This window comes from Setaria italica, chromosome VII (genome assembly GCF_000263155.2).
Source record: "Setaria italica strain Yugu1 chromosome VII, Setaria_italica_v2.0, whole genome shotgun sequence".
Taxonomy (NCBI): domain Eukaryota; kingdom Viridiplantae; phylum Streptophyta; class Magnoliopsida; order Poales; family Poaceae; genus Setaria; species Setaria italica.
This window is the reverse complement of record NC_028456.1, coordinates 25,889,707-25,908,756: the sequence shown is the minus strand read 5'-3', so window position 1 is coordinate 25,908,756 and position 19,050 is coordinate 25,889,707. Positions and strand designations below refer to the sequence as shown.

The 19,050-nt window shown below is 44.9% G+C and overlaps 5 protein-coding genes across 8 annotated transcripts; 2 read left to right on the top strand and 3 right to left on the bottom strand.

Moving 5' to 3' along the window:
- Positions 1-246: 246 nt before the first annotated feature.
- LOC101768334 (peroxisomal membrane protein 11-4) lies at positions 247-1,255 on the bottom strand. The gene has a single exon (XM_004976303.3). It carries the CDS (start codon positions 1,103-1,105, stop codon positions 422-424), a length of 684 nt encoding a protein of 227 aa, XP_004976360.1. The 5' UTR covers positions 1,106-1,255; the 3' UTR covers positions 247-421.
- Positions 1,256-2,070: 815 nt separating this feature from the next.
- On the top strand, positions 2,071-4,717 carry LOC101767930. The gene is made up of 2 exons (XM_004976302.3): positions 2,071-2,206; positions 3,313-4,717. Exon 2 carries the CDS (start codon positions 3,351-3,353, stop codon positions 4,341-4,343), a length of 993 nt encoding a protein of 330 aa, XP_004976359.1. The 5' UTR covers positions 2,071-2,206; positions 3,313-3,350; the 3' UTR covers positions 4,344-4,717.
- Positions 4,718-5,326: 609 nt separating this feature from the next.
- On the top strand, positions 5,327-8,903 carry LOC101765894 (vesicle-associated protein 1-2). 4 transcript variants are annotated; one of them, XM_004976296.4, is made up of 9 exons: positions 5,327-5,672; positions 5,904-5,974; positions 6,100-6,181; positions 6,284-6,399; positions 6,477-6,674; positions 6,762-6,797; positions 6,881-6,922; positions 8,074-8,151; positions 8,513-8,903. In XM_004976296.4, exons 1-9 carry the CDS (start codon positions 5,615-5,617, stop codon positions 8,618-8,620), a joined length of 789 nt encoding a protein of 262 aa, XP_004976353.2. In that variant the 5' UTR covers positions 5,327-5,614; the 3' UTR covers positions 8,621-8,903. The 4 variants fall into 4 exon arrangements, with proteins under 4 accessions (XP_004976353.2, XP_004976356.1, XP_004976358.1 ...); XM_004976299.4 differs by having other exon boundaries at positions 6,756-6,797; XM_004976301.3 differs by having other exon boundaries at positions 5,329-5,672; positions 6,477-6,632.
- Positions 8,904-9,203: 300 nt separating this feature from the next.
- On the bottom strand, positions 9,204-12,403 carry LOC101765485 (calcium-dependent protein kinase 27). The gene is made up of 6 exons (XM_004976294.3): positions 12,046-12,403; positions 11,582-11,689; positions 11,311-11,472; positions 11,168-11,228; positions 10,261-10,385; positions 9,204-9,614 (listed from the first exon to the last, which is right to left on the bottom strand). The coding sequence occupies exons 1-6, from the start codon at positions 12,355-12,357 to the stop codon at positions 9,546-9,548; spliced, it is 837 nt and encodes a 278-aa protein (XP_004976351.1). The 5' UTR covers positions 12,358-12,403; the 3' UTR covers positions 9,204-9,545.
- Positions 12,404-12,686: 283 nt separating this feature from the next.
- On the bottom strand, positions 12,687-18,741 carry LOC101765091 (probable LRR receptor-like serine/threonine-protein kinase At1g63430). Its single transcript, XM_004976293.4, has 14 exons — positions 18,566-18,741; positions 17,814-18,466; positions 17,554-17,692; positions 16,653-16,724; positions 16,425-16,568; positions 16,213-16,341; positions 15,773-15,892; positions 15,635-15,696; positions 14,329-14,571; positions 14,044-14,249; positions 13,834-13,966; positions 13,579-13,736; positions 13,244-13,450; positions 12,687-13,145 (listed from the first exon to the last, which is right to left on the bottom strand). Exons 2-14 carry the CDS (start codon positions 17,890-17,892, stop codon positions 12,891-12,893), a joined length of 1,947 nt encoding a protein of 648 aa, XP_004976350.1. The 5' UTR covers positions 17,893-18,466; positions 18,566-18,741; the 3' UTR covers positions 12,687-12,890.
- Positions 18,742-19,050: the final 309 nt, after the last annotated feature.

Below are 19,050 nucleotides of genomic sequence, written 5' to 3'. Positions count from 1 at the left end.
GCGGCGTGGTAGAGCTGGAGCACGCGGCGTTTTTTCGCAACAGGGAAGGGTCTCGAAACGCCGGATGCTGTGTCCGCTCTTGGATGGCCCGATCAAGATCGGATGGTAGAAAAAACAAGATTGACGTGGCCCAATCTCTGGACAGATCTTGTCCGCAGGTTTCGTCACTTGAAGATTGCTTTGATTTGCTTCCCTGAACTCCTTTCGCTATGAAACGATTCCACGGACTTGAGAACAGGTAGGGGATCGCGAATGCACTATTAACGCTATGTTCAGTATTAACTTCGGTTCTGATTGGAGTATTACACGGCGGTATTCACGAGTTGCCTGCTTAGCGAAATAGAGATGCGAATCGTGGCAAAATCATCACGCAGACTGAAAAAGGGAAGATGAACGAGCACATGGGCCGAACCGGCCCATTCTACGACGGCCAGTTTCTGTACCACCCGGCCCACGCGGACACGAGGCCGCTGATCCCCAGCGTGACGGCGTGGTTGCAGAACCGGTTGGGCTCGACCTCCGCGATGGCGATGACGAGGTCGGCGGCGTTGGCCGCTGTCGCCATGAGCCGCATCACCCTGTCCATCCGTATCTTCCGCAACTCCTTCTCCTTCTCCGCGTCCTTCCCTCCGCCGCCGCCTTCCCTCAGCAGCCTCCGCTCCTGCCTCAGACCCCGCCTGATCATGATGAGGTCCATGGCGATGAAGAACACGTAGCCGATGGACTCGCCGAACGCCGAGATGAAGCTGGACCGCCGCGCCAGCCTGGCCTCGAGGAACCCCACGCGGGACATCCACGTGAAGTGGTCGAAGAAGTAGTAGACCATCTCGCCGGCGTTGGCGAGCACGGCGAGCGCGCCGAACTCCCCCGGGGCGCGGCGCAGCGTGTTGAACCCGGTCAGGAAGCGGCCCGACCGGAACGCCTTGCGGCTCAGCCCCGACGCCGTCTCCCAGCTCTTGGCGCGCTTGGCGAGCTCCGGGCGGGACGACTCGGCGCCCCAGTGCGCCAGCTTGGACACGTACTGGAACGTCTTGACCAGCTTGTCGATGCCATCGCGCTTCGCCAGGAACACCACGAGCTTGTCGAGCGTGTCGCCGGCGCTCATGGCGCGCGACGGTAGACTAGCTTGCTAGAGATGCTGTTCTGGGGCTTGGCGTTGGTGAGGCTGGAGTGAGGAAGTGGGCGCGCGAGGCGTGCGTGTGGCTGTGGCTTGGGATAGAGGCGCTGTGGCGGGTACTTGGCCAGGAGCCCAGGATGCGTTTGTCCTCTGCGCCAGAAGTAATTTTCTGGTGGTGATGAGGATTGAGAAGGGATGAGGAGCGAGGAGCACGTAGTATGAGAGCTCCACTCGTTTTTGTTTGCTAGCTTTGATTGGGGCCTCGGTTTTGTCGGGTGCCTTTTTCTTGGCTTTTTTCTTTTCTTTTCTGGCCTACCTACAAGCACAATGGGATTTTGAACGTTCTGTGTGCAGGCATGCTGCATGCAGCAGCATTGTGGAGTGTGAAGATAACACGAGATAGCATGTGCTTTTGGTAGTGAAGTTTCTTTCTTATTTTTTCCCGCAAATTATTTGGCTTCAGAACGTGAGTCATACAAAATGGAAAAGATTATGCCTGAGATGACTGGCCGAGGATGGATTGATGCTTAACCGAATTTGCGAGGACTGAGGAGCGTGTGGAGGACTGAGAAAAGCATAAGATGGCAGCTGAGCACAATAAACTCCGAGAACAATTTTCTCGTGCATTTTGGGCGCGTTTGGATATGAGCCACGGGGAGCCGGCCAAAATTTTGCCGCTGACCGTGGCCGGTGCATCGTTTGTTTGGATGCCGGCCATAATTGGACCTGCCCTGAATTCCGTACCCATACTCAGTTCATTTTGTACGTCTTGTCTCGGCCAATTCCTGGGCGGCCAAATCGACGACCAAATTAACGGGGGCAAGCATCCAAACGGAGACGCTCTGCCTTTCTGGAATTCCATCTTACGGCCCAATTTCTAAATTCGTTTATTTTCCTGAGTTAAAAGCCCAGTAATGAATGCCCATGAGTCATTCCTTATTGGGCCGTACTGCTTCGCCTCTACCTTGCCGAACCCGGCGACCGACCCCTGCTGCGTCGGAGGCGAAGACCGAATAGTTCCGGAGGTTTCCGCTCCTATTTCACCTCCGCCACCGGGCTCCGGCGAGAACCCGAGGGGATTCCAGTCAGGTTAGCCTTCCGCTCTGTTCCATTCATGCCTCGCTTTGACTCGTCTAAGTCTAGCCGCGAACCGCATGTCGCCTTGCGAAACTAGTGGATCTGATCAAATTCAAGGCTCTGGGTTTGGGGAACTCGCTGGGTTTGTTTACAAATGATGAGGATATTACACTATTTTGTGTGCTGCGTTTATTGTTTGTCCGGAGGCGCAGACGTTGCAAGCCCAAGCCTCGTTTATGTTCGATTCGAGTTCGTTTGAGACTTTATGCTCCTACTGTCGGGGGAGTTGGTGGGGGATTGCTGCTTAAGATTACTGAGGCAAAGGGCTGTTTCCAAGGTCCTTGTCCAAAAAAAAAAAAGTGCTGTCCAGTATATGTGAAGGTACAAGTAGTAGGTTTAAGGCTGGGAGTGAATTACTTCTATCAATAGTGTTTATGCAATTCTAGATGTGCAGATTCTGCATTCTGCTGGTTTGGAAATTTCGCTGCAAGTGCCCTTGATTTATTTTTCTAGCGCAAAGCTTGTTCTGAATTTGGTAAGACTAAATTTAGTTTCTGGTGTTTAGTATCGTCATCAGACATGCCTGTTATACTCTTAGGCAATCGATTTCTACCATGATCGATTCCTTGAATGTTTGACAGATACCATCAGAGTTAAAACTGTTGCAGTTCTAAGCAAATAAACCATTTGACACTTTATCTTTCCCTTGAATTTAATATTATTAGGCCAACACTGTACTTTTGTAATTCGATGTTACAACTTCTGTGCCTTATAGCGTGGTTGTCAGTTGTCACAACACTTTGATGGCATTGTACTTATGAAGATTAGGAGCTATATGCTTGTCATATGCACTGACATTTTTGGTCAGTTTCGACAAACAAATGATTGAGTTGGATGAAAATGCAATAAAATACTAAGGCAACTGTTATATCTAAATTTTGTTTTGCTGTTCTCAACCTGGCATCAAACTGAATTGCATTTTGTGGTATCTGGTTTATTTCTTGATAGGCCACACTTTGAGTTTTTCTTGATCGTTAATTTATTAAATACCTCTAGATCATTGAGGCACCACGGATACTTACTTTATCTTTTTTCACTTCTCTGTGGCTTCTCTGCAGTCTGTAGCTCGAGAGACACATATTTGACATCCTATGCCATGGCCTCTTTGCTTTCTTCACAAATAAAATTAAGCAATGCATTTGTTAGGAGGAAGGTTCATGAGAATGGACAAGCAAGTTTGCCAAGGTCTCTTCGCTGGAAGCCTTTGCAATCAGGCCATTTTGAAAATCTCGTGTTGCGGTGTGCCAAGAATTTGTGTTGGGAGTCTTCGCTTCCATATGCTTCCGTGGAGGATGATGCCAGCATAATCAAGGGTCCAAATGCTATTGAACCTATTGATACAGAAGAAGCTCCAGAGATTCCAATCTTCCAGAGTAATGAAGATGTGGTGGAGGTGAAGAACGAACCTTCCATGCAGCTAACAGTGTTCAAACTGCCAATGTGGCTGATAGGGCCTTCTATTCTGTTGGTTACGGGTATAGTTCCAACTCTATGGCTGCCATTGTCTTCAGTATTTCTCGGTCCTAACATTGCTGGCCTTCTATCTCTAGTTGGACTTGATTTCATTTTCAACATGGGAGCAATGCTGTTTTTCCTTATGGCTGATGCATGTGGGCGCCCAGAGAATACTATTTTCGACCTGAAAAGACAAATCCCAGTTTCCTACAGGTTTTGGAATCTGGCTGCTAGCATTGCAGGCTTTGTTGCTCCATTTGCCCTGTTTTTTGCATCTCATAGGGGCACTCTGCAGCCACAGCTATCATTCATTCCATTTGCAGTGCTGCTTGGACCATATCTTTTACTGCTATCGGTACAGATGTTGACTGAGATGCTTACATGGCACTGGAAATCGCCGGTATGGTTGGTGGCTCCTGTGGTTTATGAGGGCTATCGAGTACTACAGTTGATGAGGGGTCTTCAGTTGGCTGATGAGATCAGTGCGCCTGGCTGGATGGTGCAAAGTCTTCGTGGCTTGGTATCTTGGTGGGTACTCGTCCTTGGCATCCAATTGATGCGTGTTGCTTGGTTTGCTGGACTCAGCTTTGCCAGAAATTCAAGGTATGGAGTAAGTGATGATCTGAACCAGTAAATTAGACAAGAAATATTTCAGGTGTGTTTTTGCACTCATGATACCAACCGCAACAATGCTTTTCATGCTGAGGGTGATGCGTTTTCAGTTTCTGGATACCATGCTAGGCACAGAAAGGCCTGACTGAACATCGTTGAAAACTTGCAAAGCTTGGGCAATCGTTTTGGTTAAATAGTGCAGCTGCAGGAGCAGGAACCATGCTTCTAGATACTTTGAATTGTATAGCTATATTGTAGTGCAGGAACTAGACCATATTACTGAGCATCATACCGAACACAGAAACATCACTGTGTAAGAAATATTTACTTGCATATGTACTTATATAGTATGTGTATACCCTTTATATCAACCAGATGTCCAGATGTCATTCCCTTTGCCAGTTTGCCTACGCAAAGTTTTGCCAAATGCCAACAGAATCAACTGCTTTTGGCGCTGCAAAGTCTAGCAAGTCACGTCTCCCCGCCGTAATTGTTGATACGGATGTGACACTCGACCTGATGTATCTTGTTACTTGTATGTTGAGATCTGACGCGTTGCCTACCATCTCAAAAGCTCAAACCTACAACCATCTAATTCAGAGATCAAGTTTCCATTGTCAAAAAAGGCAGTTAAAAGCTCTCCAAGATGATTGGTTAAACGCCTAACGAGTGAACTTCACGCTCGAACAGCCAAGGTGAGATTCAATGACGACAACCAAGATGGCTAAAGTTCAAACGAACTTCGAAACTCAGGTTCCTGTTTCGTTTGGAACGCAGGAATGCTGCAATTGCCGTAACCGTGGGAAAATGTCCAAATGCTACACCTCAAATCGCAATGTGCTAGTCTTTTATCGAGCAAGCAGATAGAATCTGCATTCACCTACCGAACTTTTTTGCCGTTTTGCAGAGAAAGGAAACGGCGGTAAAGGCGCGGGCGCGCGGCGTCTTTTTTTACAGCTCGTGCTCGTCCGAGTGAGTCGTCTCCAGGTCCAGCGACCAGCGCCGACTGCCTCCCCCTAGTCCCACCCGACCCCACACCAACCAACCTTCCCTTCGTCCCCTCCCGTTACCTTCGGCGACTCCCAAATTCGCATCTGCTCCACCACTCCACTTCCGGCTCCACTCCGCTCCGCTGTCCGCTCCTCTCTTCTCCGAGGACGCGAGCGCAAACCCGCCTCGCTTTCTGCCAAACCCTAGCGCCCCGCTCGCCCGCCCGCGTCGCTGCCACCCCGGATCAAGCCCGTGCAGCGCCCGAGAGCGCGCGTCTCCCTCCCGGATTCGAGCGGCAGCGGGATGGGGTCCGACTCCAAGGAGTTGCTTGGGATCGAGCCCCTCGAGCTCCGATTCCCATGTACGGTTCCTCCGCCGAACATTCCCTCGTGTCGTAATTAATTAAGTGTTCCCTGCACATGCTGCTGTGTTTTTTTTTATGAAGCGGAATTTGGGTGTGATGCTTGGGTGCCTGCTCGTAGATTCTCCCGCACGTTTTTTCTTTCTATTTGAGAATATAAGAATGTCGAGGGAATTTTGGCTTTGTTGTCGTGCTAATTCTTTTTTGCTCTTCCTTTTTTTAATCACGCAGTCGAGACAAAGAAGCAGATCTCGTGCTCTATGCAGCTAACCAATAGAACTGATGACTACATCGGCTTTAAGGTAAACTTGTAATGCCCCTAAACTTGTTCACTCAGCTAGTTAGCTTTGTCAAGGTCATAGAAGCCAGCAATTGCGCAAAATGTTGAGCAGTAATGCATGATTTGGATGAATTTTGTGTGTGTTAGGTTAAGACGACGAGCCCCAAGAAGTACTGTGTTCGACCAAACAGCGGCATTGTGCCACCACGGTCCACCAACGATGTCATTGGTAATGGCAAACTCATCTCCTTCCCTGCAATATCATTTTACATGGGTCTCTCCCAGATTATTATCGTTCTGGAAATGCCTGATGCCCTTTCCAATTTCTTAGTGACAATGCAAGCACAAAAGGAGGCACCGCCGGACATGCAATGCAAGGACAAGTTTCTCGTGCAAAGTGTCATTGTGGCGGAAGACACATTACCAAAGGACATCACTGGGGATATGGTACTTCATATTCTGACTTCTGAAATTTTCCTGTTCGATGTTTGTTTCTGCAGTGCTTATGGTTGTACCTTGTGTAGTTTACCAAACAATCAGGTAATGTGGTGGATGAGGTGAAGTTGAAGGTTGTCTACGTCCCACCACCCAAACCGCCATCCCCAGTGCGCGAGGGATCTGAAGAAGGCTCATCACCTAGACCTTCATTGTCTGATGGAAGCACCTTGAATTATCAAGAGGTGAGATCTGCAAATATTATTGCTTGGTTCAATTCCCAAGAGGTGAGGTCTGCAAATGTTATTGCTTGGTTCATTTCCTTGTTCACCCTTAAAATAATTTTCCTGTAATTTATTTCCCTCTAGATGCAGACAACCAGGGAATCAGATGAGCCACCATCTTTGACTGTTAGTATCTTAAACTTTCATGTGCATTTACTGATTTCTGCTCTTTCTCATACTGAGTTGAGCTGAACTGTTGCTGGTTACAGGCTGTAAAGGCTCAAAGGGACCAAGAAGGCTTTACCTCTGAGGTGAGCTCTCTGCAAAGAAAATCTTAATGTGATGAAACCCCTCTGTATGTGTTTCAACCAGATCATAGAGACGTTGCCCTTGAATCTTCTACTGAACTAATATCAAGCATTCAAGCACCCCTGGGACAAAACATATGCTTTTTTTAGTACCAGTTGATCACTGCAATGACAACTTGACCATTTCTAAGCTAGTAAGCTGATGATACCTATAAAGTAAAAAATCATATATCTGGAACCGACATAGCTGTTATCTCCAGACTTTTGCAGCACATTTGCTTTACAACTATGAATGACAAATGTTTTAGAGAGCCACACTTATATTGATGGAGTTAGATATGATGGTTCAAATGTTAATCAGATGTTAAGAGTGGCTTCGTAAATTTTTGTGGCGTCTGTAAATGATTTAAGAAACTATAACGTATCTTAAGATTTTTAAAAGAGATGTTGAGTGCACCAAAACTTCATTCACATAGTGTGTCAGCTTTCTATCAAGCACCGATGTTTAAACCTGAAACCACTTTACAACAAGTTGGTAGCAATAATTTCAAAAGTGAGCACAGAAACATTAAGCACATAGTTGCAACAGATGATGTTCTGCTCTCTTACACAATTGGACTTGGATTAATGAAAGTTTGGGATTTTGATTTTTAAGCACCTTGTGCAAGGAGATCCACAAGCTATTAGTGAGCACTGAGTAGTGAATATATTCAGGCTCTAGTTTGCTTAGTCATTGTATTTGTCATACTTGCATGAGATTTTACTTTAGCACTGTGCTTCAAGCTGTCAACAGCCATATAATGGATTTGGCTAAGTTTCAACTGGGTGCAGCTGTGTTGATTGATGCTTCTAGCTTCAAATATTTACTGTCGTGCACTCCTGCTACTGTGTATATTTTAGCATGGTCCTTACATGCATCCATCTCAGGACCTAGTTTTGCTATTGATTCATGCATTCTCCATTGCTCATTGGTCCTTTCTAGTTTCTAGCAAGTGTGGAGTTGTCTGTTTAGCTGATCTCATAAAATATTAAGCACTGTTATATATTTTTTGTACTTCATTAACCTGTTCTCACTTCTCACAAATGTGGTCCAGTTCAACATTTGAGTTACATTCTTTGAATAAGGCTCCTTATTCCTATTGTTCTCTGTGTAGACCTCTGCTTTGATTTCAAAGTTGACGGAAGAGAGGAACTCTGCCATTCAGCAGAATAATTTGCTTCGAGAGGAACTGGTTAGTGCATTCTATCTTTATGCAAACATTTGGGTGCATGCAATGTTCGAACATGGCAGTGTTTTTTTTTCAGTAGTGAGTTTGATTGTTATTCCATCTCTGTTCCATCTTTGCTTGTCATTTTGTAAATCTACAATCTTATGTATATCCATTTTCATCTCCTTTGGCTCACAAAACCAGCTGCATTCCACAAAGGTGTAATATCCATGATATTTCAAACCAAAACATGTTATATTGTGTACATGTTATATTGTGTACACCAATGGATGACTGGTAGAGACATGACGATCATTAAAACTTTGCACATACCATTATAGTAGCTTATGGTCGTAATTAAAAATTCTATACTAAATCTCGACAGGACCTTGTAAGGAGGGAACTCAGCAAGCAGAATGGCGGTTTCTCATTTGTGGTCGTGGCGGCCATTGCTCTCCTCGGGATTCTGCTAGGGTTTATCATGAAGAGATAGATGAGCCAGTGTTAATCTGCATCCTGCTAGAACCGTTTCCCTCGTGAGATTGTATTTTGTCCAATGCATTTATTCTCATGTACTACACTGCTACAGCGCTACTCCATAGCATATTCAGGATCCAGTGTCATCAGTAACTGCGTGCGTGGTAGCTACCTCACCCAGGCAGTAAGCCTGTCTCTTGATCTTGTGTTAGCTCTTATGTCAGCTTGTGGAACTAATGAACTGGGTAACTATTGATATCTTTTGAGCCAGCTGTTGAGAAATCCTTCTGGTGTGATAATCACGAAAAAGTGTGGTGTTTTTTTTTAAAGGAAGCGATACTTTTCGCACAGACTGACAGACATGCTTCAAACGGTGGAGCACCGTAGCTGCTGTGTTCAGACTCTTGACTGTATGCCTGCAGTCTGCATCAGGCAACGATCGCGGGGACACTGCACTGTCCAATATCCATCGCCTACGCCAAGAACTGCAGCGCATGAGCAGAACCATGTGCCGAACTGAATTGGCGATTGGCAAGAAACCGCGGACGTACGCTAATTACTGCCGCAGCCTCGACTTAAAGGAAATACAATGGCCACTCTTTGGCACGGCTCCTCCCCGTATGCCGCTTGTAAACAAGCTGAAGCTACGACAAAAAACAGCTGTCAGTTTCAGAAACTGTTTGTTACGTGGAAGAGATTAGCACTCATGCCCCATCACAAAATCCCTTAGCCAGTTGGGAGTTGACAAGCTCCTGTGCAACTTAAAGTTCGGGCTCAGACGCTCAGTGTACAATGGCTACTGCCTACTGTCCTCCATTGATTCGCATTCTTGATTCTTCGTTCTGCTCTCTGCGTAGTCCTTTCATGCACTGTCTCGGGCGAGCCTATGGAAACACTGCTCCCCCATGCGATCTTCTTCAGACCACCACCATGCCTCATCCTCACTTCTCGGGCTCCTCCTGCAACATGTTGCATCGAGCTATGATGCTCCGGAAATCCTCGAGGTTTATCTGTGGAGAAGGAAAACCAAGATGTTAAAAAATGGGGGAGAAGTATTGTGCGATTGAGTTGGAGAGAAATTCCCACCCTAGTACTGTGCAACTTTGATAACCTTGAATAGAAATACATGCACAACAGCACAAGTCTGAATCACTAGTACACATCATAATGCTAGCTAGTGTCTGCTTAAATTGGCTAGTTAAAAGAGAGACCCATACCTTTTGTTACACTAATAATACAAAATCAATTGTAAATAAAAAGTTAAAAGAGAGAGTCATCGTCAGCCGACCATTTTCTAATTCATAAACCAAATAAGTAGATGCCTAGAAGTATTGGACAAGAATACAGAAACTCAAATGTAACTTGCAATGTGCCTACAATAATTCTGTGCATCCTATCCTCATCATCCAACAGTGCTTAGGGATATGATATTTAAATGATATCTTTTTTTTAAAGTGCATATAGCAAGGAGAATGCAAGAAGTGCCAGTTCTGCGCAGTTTCTAGGTGCTGGGGAATGCTTCAGCAAATGGAAGCTGGCAGGAACCAGACCAGTTCTACTTTTCCGATGTGGATTCTGAAGAAAAGCTCTGATATTTTCACTTGACTAGAAAACAAAGACAAACCCATTCTCGAAAAAAAATAAACAAAGACAAACCTTTCCATCTCCATCACTATCAAAGCAACGGATCATCTTAGATATCTCAGAATCTGTCCAGATGAAATCGTTTATTGTAGCCATTCTTTCAAGATCCCATGGTGTGATATATCCTTTACCAACTTCTGTAAATCAAAATGTGAACCAACTGATAGTTTGATACTGTTTGCACAAGCTATATACAAGAGTAACAAAAAAAGTGAAGCTTTACAGAGCACGCAACAAGTATAAGCAATAATTATGTCAATAATGTGTTTGCTCCTTAGATAATTACATCCATTTCACTAAGAAAGGAATACCCATAGAAATTGATTTGTGGTGCAGTAGTTGCAGGTTGCCTTGTTAGGTAACTAAAACTCTAAAACAGTACTGACATATTAACATCCCGCACTCACCTCTTGGCAAATATTGTGCAACGAATAGATTATAGACTAAAGTAACTTCACAGTTATTCCTTGCTAGGCTAGGTGCAACAACATATCATGATAATGACATGACCATTCTAGAATAGATGTCGATTCCTTGTAAATTTGGTTTGTTCTTCTATCTTTCATCTAAACCTACAGCTAGTCAAATACTCAAATGTAGATGGGGACCAGGGGGCAAATTCTATACACAGAAAACAAGTATGAGGTACCAAAATAAACTAAAATTCTCTGCACCAAAGACGATCATGATTTCCTCCAAACAGAAGTGGCTCAAAACAAAAGTTAAGTCGAGTTAACAACATTCCATGTAAGGTATTCACTCTCCTCAACAAGATGAGGAAATAATGATTAATCCTAGATGCATTAACTAGTATCCATTCACCTAAGCAAGATGAGGAAATAATCGATTAATACTAGATGCATTGACTGGGCAGATATGTAGAAAACGAATTTGGTGTCAGTCTGTCAGATAAGAGTACCATCAAATGAGAAGAAGAATGCAACCACATCATCTTCTGTCAGTTGAATCCTGCTCTTACCCTGAAAACAATAAAAAGCCAAGTGTAAAACATAAACAAGACACACGTGAAACTTAAGGCATGTCAAGCCGGAAGGGAAGTACCAGTATTTTAATCTTCCTGTTCTTAGCTGAGTCCTGAATAGATGTTTTGCCATTATTCTTGTTTGAAGTGCCTTCACTTGATCCCTTTACTGTGCTAGAAGTTTCTGCACCCATTGTGGTAACAGACTTTTCTGAAGATTCCGCCAGGGAGAGAGCAATCGCCTGCATATTAGCATCGCTAAAGTGCTGATCAAATCATACAATGAAAACTTAGCACGAAAGCTTAGGATTAATGTCGGTTTGGTGGTTGTATTTGTGGTTATCACAATACCTGCTGTAAGGCTGCATCATCATCCACGAAATCAGCAAAAGAAGAGCTCCCTTTTGTAGGCGTGATCTTTGTAGGTTTACCTGACTTTGACAATTTCGTTTTCTTTCCCTGAAACAAAATGAGACGTGTTATGAAACATTACACTTCCATATGTATGAATGCAATATGCACATATCTCTGATATAAAATAGCAGTTGATAACGAATCGTATTATCTCATTAGCCAAATCCATGGCGCAGTAAAAGTTACCATTTATGCGTTGTTAATTATGGGGGTCTCTTTTTTAATATTTCACGAGGGTATTGTTCAGAAAAATACTTCACGAGGGTTTAACTTGGCACTGGCAACCACAATTTATTTCATAAGAAGCTATATTTATCAATTATTATCACGAAATTAAGCTAGCCCCATCAAATCAATCATGACACACAAAGTAGCAGTCTAAAAGGGGAAATAAGAGGCACCTTGGCACGAGACCTAGACGCCGATTTCCCATCCCCATCCATTTCTTCATCTTGCTCGCTCCCCGAAGAGCTCTCTTCCTCATCATCCCCACCGCGGCCGTCGTCGGACGGGACGTACTCCTCATCCTCGTCGGCGGACCGCTTCTTCTGCTTCCCCTTGGCCGCCGCCGGCGGCGACGGGTTGCGGAGGAGAGGGGACGCTGCGAGACAGCGGAGGCCCAGGGCCTCGAGGCGTGCCTCGTTCTCGCGTATCCTCGACAGCCGCTGCCTCTCGTACTCCGTCAAGGATTCGTCGGTTTCATCTCCCGCCATGGCGACGCGGCCGCAAAAAGACCTTGCCTTCTCCAGTTCTCCCCTCTTTTTCCACCCAAAAATAAATAAAGGAAAGGAAAGGAAAGGAGAAGGGGTTGCAGGACCGATCCGTGGGCTGTGTATCAGCGATTTGAGCCCATGCATGCCTCGTTTTTTTTTTGAGAGCCCATGCATGCCCCAGTTAGCTCGCGATCCCTGCAAAGTAGAAACTAGGCCTTACAGTTCGTGGGCTCTCTTTTCCTTACAGTCAAAATTTCCAAAAAAGAAACATATACGCTCAAAAAATTGGGGAAGATTCTCAGGAAGGAGAAATGATCCGTCTGTTTGAATTTTTTTAAAAAAATAGCTCTCTTTTCTCATGCTGACTAAATCGATAAGTTAAGCCATTTTCAATTCAGATCTTTGTGCCATTCTTTCTCATGAAAAGGAAAAAAAACATTACAATGCCAAACGGAGTAACAATGGGTCAAACCATTACTGTCAAGCAACTACAAAGCCTGATGACAAGCGCCGGCGGCATCAAACGAGGACATCTAGGGGATGGCCAGCTCGGCCTCGGCCCAGGCCAGAGACGAGTCCCTCATCAAGGTGGCCGCCGACGCCTCGATTCCTTCCTCCAGGATGGCCGCGATCATGCTCATGGAGGGCCGCCGCGACGGCTCCGGGTCGATGCACAGGTTCACCACGTTGCAGACGATGCCCAGGCCCTCCTGGTTCACGCTCTGCCTCTGCAGCTTCGGGTCCACCAGCTTGCTGAACTCCTCCGGCTGCTCCAGATGCTTCCGTGCCTGAAATCGTTGGCGTGCCATTCATGTCAGGTGTCAGGGCCAGTGAAGCTTGAGCTGATGAGCAAGCTGATCAGCTCGAGCCAAAGCAAGCCACTTACCCAGTCTACCAGGTCCCCTGTATCTTTGGAAGCCGAGGCTCTGCCGCTGATAAGCTCCAGCAGGATCACCCCGAACGCGAAGGTGTTTGCCTGGACGTCCATGAAACGCTTGTGCCGAGAATCCGTAACGCTGTTGACGGACCCGCCATTTACCGAGGCAAGTCCTGGTTTCGTCACAAGATATCTCCACCTCTCCAAATCGATTATCTACAAAAGCGCGATGATCGCAGTTGTTACACGAGCTAGGACTATAGGCTGATGTTCATGGTGCCATGTGAGAAGAGAGTCTTGCTCTTGATTTAGCGGTGTCGTTAGGAGTGCAAACCGACACAGACCTTTGGTGAGTAATCTTCAGTAAGGTAGATTGAACTGGACGTCAGTGCAGCAACAGCAAACGGAGGTTGCAGCTCAGTGTGCAAGTATCTGAGAGCACGCGCGATGGCGAGTGCTAGTTTCATCCGTCTGGGCCAGGATAGCTGCCACCCTTCCCCATCTGCAAGCAAATGGCCAACCAAGTTTATGCTTTGAATGCCTTTTCACTTGCTGTGGAATCATACATAGCAAAGCAACAGCTTATGCTTTACGCTTACCGTGAAGATGCTCATAGAGTGTCCCGTTTGGTGGGTACTGAAACACCAGCATTCTTGAAAACGGCTCGGACTCCTTGCAGTATCCCACCATCTTTGCAACATTTTCATGACTCAGCCTGGCCATTTCTATCACCTGAAGAATTTGAGCATGCTATGAGATATGATTCCAGGAATGTGAGTTCTGTGAGAATAGAACTGGTGAGCGCGTGCCTCCTTCTGAAAGTACAGCTCCACATAGTCATTCCAGTAAGGCACTGAAACGGACAGTGACACAACAGCGATCTCCCGGCCATCCTTCAGAGTTCCCTTGTACACGACAGTCTCCTGAGAAGATCCAATTATGTTGCTGAAGTCTTCGCAAGCTTCTGAAAGCTCCTGCCGGCTTATCTTCGGCACATTTACCAGGAGGTCATCATCTACAAAAACAACAACTGATAATCAACAGATTGTACAGTTTAGCTTTGTCAGTAACTCGCATAAGAAACAGGCACCGACCGATTGATATTACTGTGTTCTCCTTCCAGCTTACAGCTCTTGTCCATGGAGAACTGTTCCTGGACTCAGAGGATCTAGCTCTGCACCTTCGGAGGCCAGTGATGGTACAAAGTGTTAACAAACAAAGGAATGAAACTGCTGCGATGACTTCCAGAATGAGAAGCCAAAGTGGCTCCGGCAGACCATTCTCATTCTTATCAGTATGGCTGTCTTTGCCTGTGTCCTGATTAATTGCATTTTCACCTGTAATTATGATGTAGTGCACTTGTTCACTGTTCAGAAAAAGCACAGTACAGTAACACGGAAGTAACTGGGTAAACTCTATTTAAGAGAGAATGTATAGACAGGTATGAGTCATCTTGTGCCACTAAATGTAACAAGCATATGGAAGCACACAGAATCAATTTGGGCATCTTTAAAAAATAAGATGGGCCTATTAACAACGAACAAAAACGAGAAGAGCCTTAGACTAAAGATCAAATCACAGAAGGACAAAAGGAAGAATGTGGGAGATGGGACCCAACAAGGAAGCAAACGAAGTGTCAAGTTCAGGTCTTTATTTTAAACAGCACCATCCCATAGGCCCCAAATGATCAGTAACTTAGTGATCAGAAACTGACAATGCAATCTGCGATGTGACTAGGCTTACTTTTCTCCTGTTAGTGTCAAATAAATTTTAACAGCCTATAGTTAGGCTTCCATTATTGCACTATGTCCTCGAGCCCAGAAATGCACCCAGTTTCACTTCTAGGAATGAAGAAAGGGTTGGACTTCTTTTTAGACTAGCCTAATGGGTAGTTGACAGAATATTTAGTTTAGTAGATACTCCCTCCATATCATTTTATTTGACGTTTCGACAACTTTGACAAAATTAAGGAATGCATGATTTGACACTTTTGGCCTTCATCCCTACTCCCTCCAGCTGTGCGCTTATCCATCCCGAGCGTGAGAACGGTAGCGCGAGAGGTCAGGGGCAACAAAGGAATTCAAGATAGGGATGTGAATACAGCGTCAAATATTCTGACTCTTTTTTATTTGGCTTGCTGGCGTCAAGTATAACGATATGTAGGGAGTACTGAATTGCTGCAGTAATAGCTTATAGATAAAGTAGATTTATGAGATATTTTAATTTTTTTTTCCCGCACATGGATTGTCACCAGGAACTGTTGATTGAATCTTGCAACCAGTGATGTGCATATATGCTCTTGTCAAATTACAGAAGGAAAAGTGTCCAACAGCCAAGAAGAGGATAAATTCTATTGTTTACTTTAACATGTCAAATTTTGGAATATAAATATCACCATACATTGCTGGAGTGGACGGTTTGACGTGTCATTATTCTGGAAGCAATTCCATGCCAAGCTTGATCTGTTCAAATGCTGTAAAACAGGTAAGTTCAGGAACATAAACTGAAACATTTAAGCCACAAAAGGCGAAGGTGTACCTTTGGATTTGATTTAAGCATGTGGGAATATCTCCAACCAAAAAGTTATATGAGAGATCAATATCGGTTAGCTGAGATAACTGACACAATCCAATTTGATCATTGCTGTTGGCGGATTCCCTGAAACAAGGATTATAAATGCAACTGCTTGTTCATATGCCATATCAACTGATGTCTAAATATAAGAGTACTGTTAAGTTTTTGGATTTGACAGTTTGATCATTGTTTCTTGTCTCATTCAGCTTGTCTCCAGACAGTCAATTAAATTCAAACTGCATGCTGGCACAGTAAGCATGGCAAAATGCAGTCAATGCTGATTGATGCTAACTTCTTAACTAAATTGCTTCATCCTTTGTACAGAAAAAATAACATGCTTTCAAGTTCATGCTTACTGAAAACAACTTTTGGGGGTTTTGAGACACTGAAGAACAGTTACTTACATGTTCGAATCATTACTTGCCGGAATAATCCCTGTAAGGCGGTTATTGCTCAACCGTAGCTCAAGGAGGTTTCCCAACTTGCCAACCTCGGGAGGGATTGCGCCATCCAACCGATTTGCGTGAAGGTCTCTAGGGCATAAGAGAACAGATGAGTTATGAAACTGAAGTAATGCTGAGAACTGTGCAAATTGATTTTTGGCTCTTGCTTGTACATTTTTGTGATCTTTGTCATGTCACCAATCTCACTGGGAATGGGCCCTGCAAGTTGATTGGTGCTAAGGTTCAGCTCCATAAGGTTCTTTAGCTTGCCGATGTCTTTTGGTATTGAGCCCATGAATGTATTGTGATCCAACACGCTGCAAGAAGTTTGCCAAGACTATCATTCGGTGTTCATTTTAGATGAAATTAAAAATTAGAGTTACATGGACTGTAGTACTCACAGTTTTTGCAAAGATTTCAGGGATCCGATTTCTGGTGCCAAGAATCCTTGCAGAGATGAATTCGACAACTCTCTAGACAGTACAGGTAACAGACATATTATTATGAGATGAACACGGTCATTTTTTAAAAAAAAGAAAGAACAACACATTCATCAACAGAGAGGGAAACAAATGGTCTAATACTTTTTTGTTCAAACAACCACATTCACAATCTATTTTTTAAAAAAAATCACAATCTACATTTTTAAAAAAACATTCAGAATCTAAATTTGGAGAAATAACACTAGTCTTTAATTGTTTTTCTTTCAGCACAAAAATGGGAAATTTAATTGGCTTGAGGGATTGCTCTCCAGAACAATATGGCTTCAGGAGGGACCACAAAATCCACATACTCAAAAACATGTGCATGATTTTTTTTCTAGGGAGAAATTTTGTGAATCCTTCGTTGAGTCAACTGAAGACACGAGTAAAAAGTAATAGATAAAGTTCAATCATAGCTTCCACAGCTAGGCGCCTTATCGCGTGTCAGAAACTTTATCCACTTTTTACTGTGAAAGAACATGCATCATTCTGTCCTGCCGTTGGTGCCGAGAGGCATCTACGGTTCTACCTCAACCTACTGTTTAATTTCAACAACAATGGACAACCCTTAGTTATCCGTTTCAACAAGCTCTAAAAAACACATTTCGCGTATGGTTAGCAGCTTTGTTTTCCATCTCAACTATGCTATTTGGACAAGCAGACAGTAGAGGCCACAGCTACGACTCATAAAACACTGATGACGGACACACGAGAAGCTTAAAATTTTGATTAGAATCGTACAACCTTCATAAAAGATTGCTACAAAAAAGAAGAAAAAATCATGGGGCTCAACTGAGAGCGATCAGTTTATAGCTCTTACAGAGTAACCACTTGTCTGTTGAAAGCCGAGCACCCGACGCCGGACCATGTGCAGGGATCCTTGTCCCTGGAGTTCCAGTCCGATAGCTTCGACAGAGGATCATCGTAGATGGCTCTCTTGAACGCAAGAAGCGCAGATACTGCACACAACGCAAGAACACAGCACAAACCAAATTCTTCAGAACTCGCCAAGAGGCAAACTGAAGCATAGTGGAAGAGAAATAGTTGCAAAACACATGCGAGGAGAAAACCGAGCAATACCGTCATCTGAAACGGATTCAGAATTCCTGACGAGAAGCAAGCAGAGGATGGAGATCCCGAGCAGCCTCGCCGTCGACATGCCGCTTCTCCCCCGCCGAGCACGCAAAAACCCGGGGAACGAAGGACCACCACAAGAAAAAGAAGGTATCGAGGAGAGTTCAAGACGGCGGCGGCCTGCTGGAAGCAACAGAGAGGAAAGCAGACTCGTCCGCTTCACACGGTCAGCGAGCTTCTCGCGCGTGTTTATGGCCGCGAGGTGGAAGAAGACGAAGCATCTGCACAGTGCTTGCACTTAACGGCCACGCCAAGCAGTGATAATGGGCATGGGCTAGGCTACTACTCGCTAGTACTAGTCTAATCGTACGAGGACAAGGAGACAACCAAACCCACCCCCAGGTATTAATCCATCAGCTCCACTTTTTTTTTTTGCCAACCTTTCTGGGTCTCTCACCCTACAGCGGATGTACGTACTGGAGCTGAGTTTGTACACCTCAGGCACGTGCCACGTACCTACCGTTCCGCACACTGGCCTCAAGGCCCGCACGTGACATACACGCCCTTGCTTAGAGATGGTGATGCTCTGCTATCTCCAGTACTCACAGTCACAGGTTAAGGGACTTCACCTGAAGCTGGCACCAAATCTGAGAAAAGCACTGTACAAAACCAAGTAGAGATCACAGATCAGGACACAACACATGCGTGACACGCCCAGGTCCAGAGTACCAGATAAGGTGGCAAATCATCATCTTTACCTGAAGCTGACACTTGAGCTTATCGATTTATCAGATCAGAGTTCTGGAGTTCATCCCTCCATAGAAGTTTGAAATCTTCCGGGGCAATTCGGGTCTCAGCTTGGCAGTCTGGACACGCTCCCTAACGCAGACGTCCTGAAAACGACCCGGTTAGGTGACGATTCAAAATCTTCCTGGGGATCAGGGTATATAGAATACAGTTTCGTTCCATGTCACGGCCGGACCGAATATTTCTTTGCGCCGTGGTCGTTTCCTTGCACTTGCTTGCTTCCAACCAGGTACTTGGGCATTTTTATCGCAAAGAATGACGCGATAACCTGAGAAGGAGTTGTTGCAACCACTATTGCAGAAAGTTACGAGAATTCTAGAGTAATCAGAGATGGGGTACACATCACCATTGTCGCGTACTTAAATTTGACAGGGCGCCATCATGCGGTAACCAGGTCCAATGTCAGCCTGCAAGGAAAAGCAATATACAGTACACT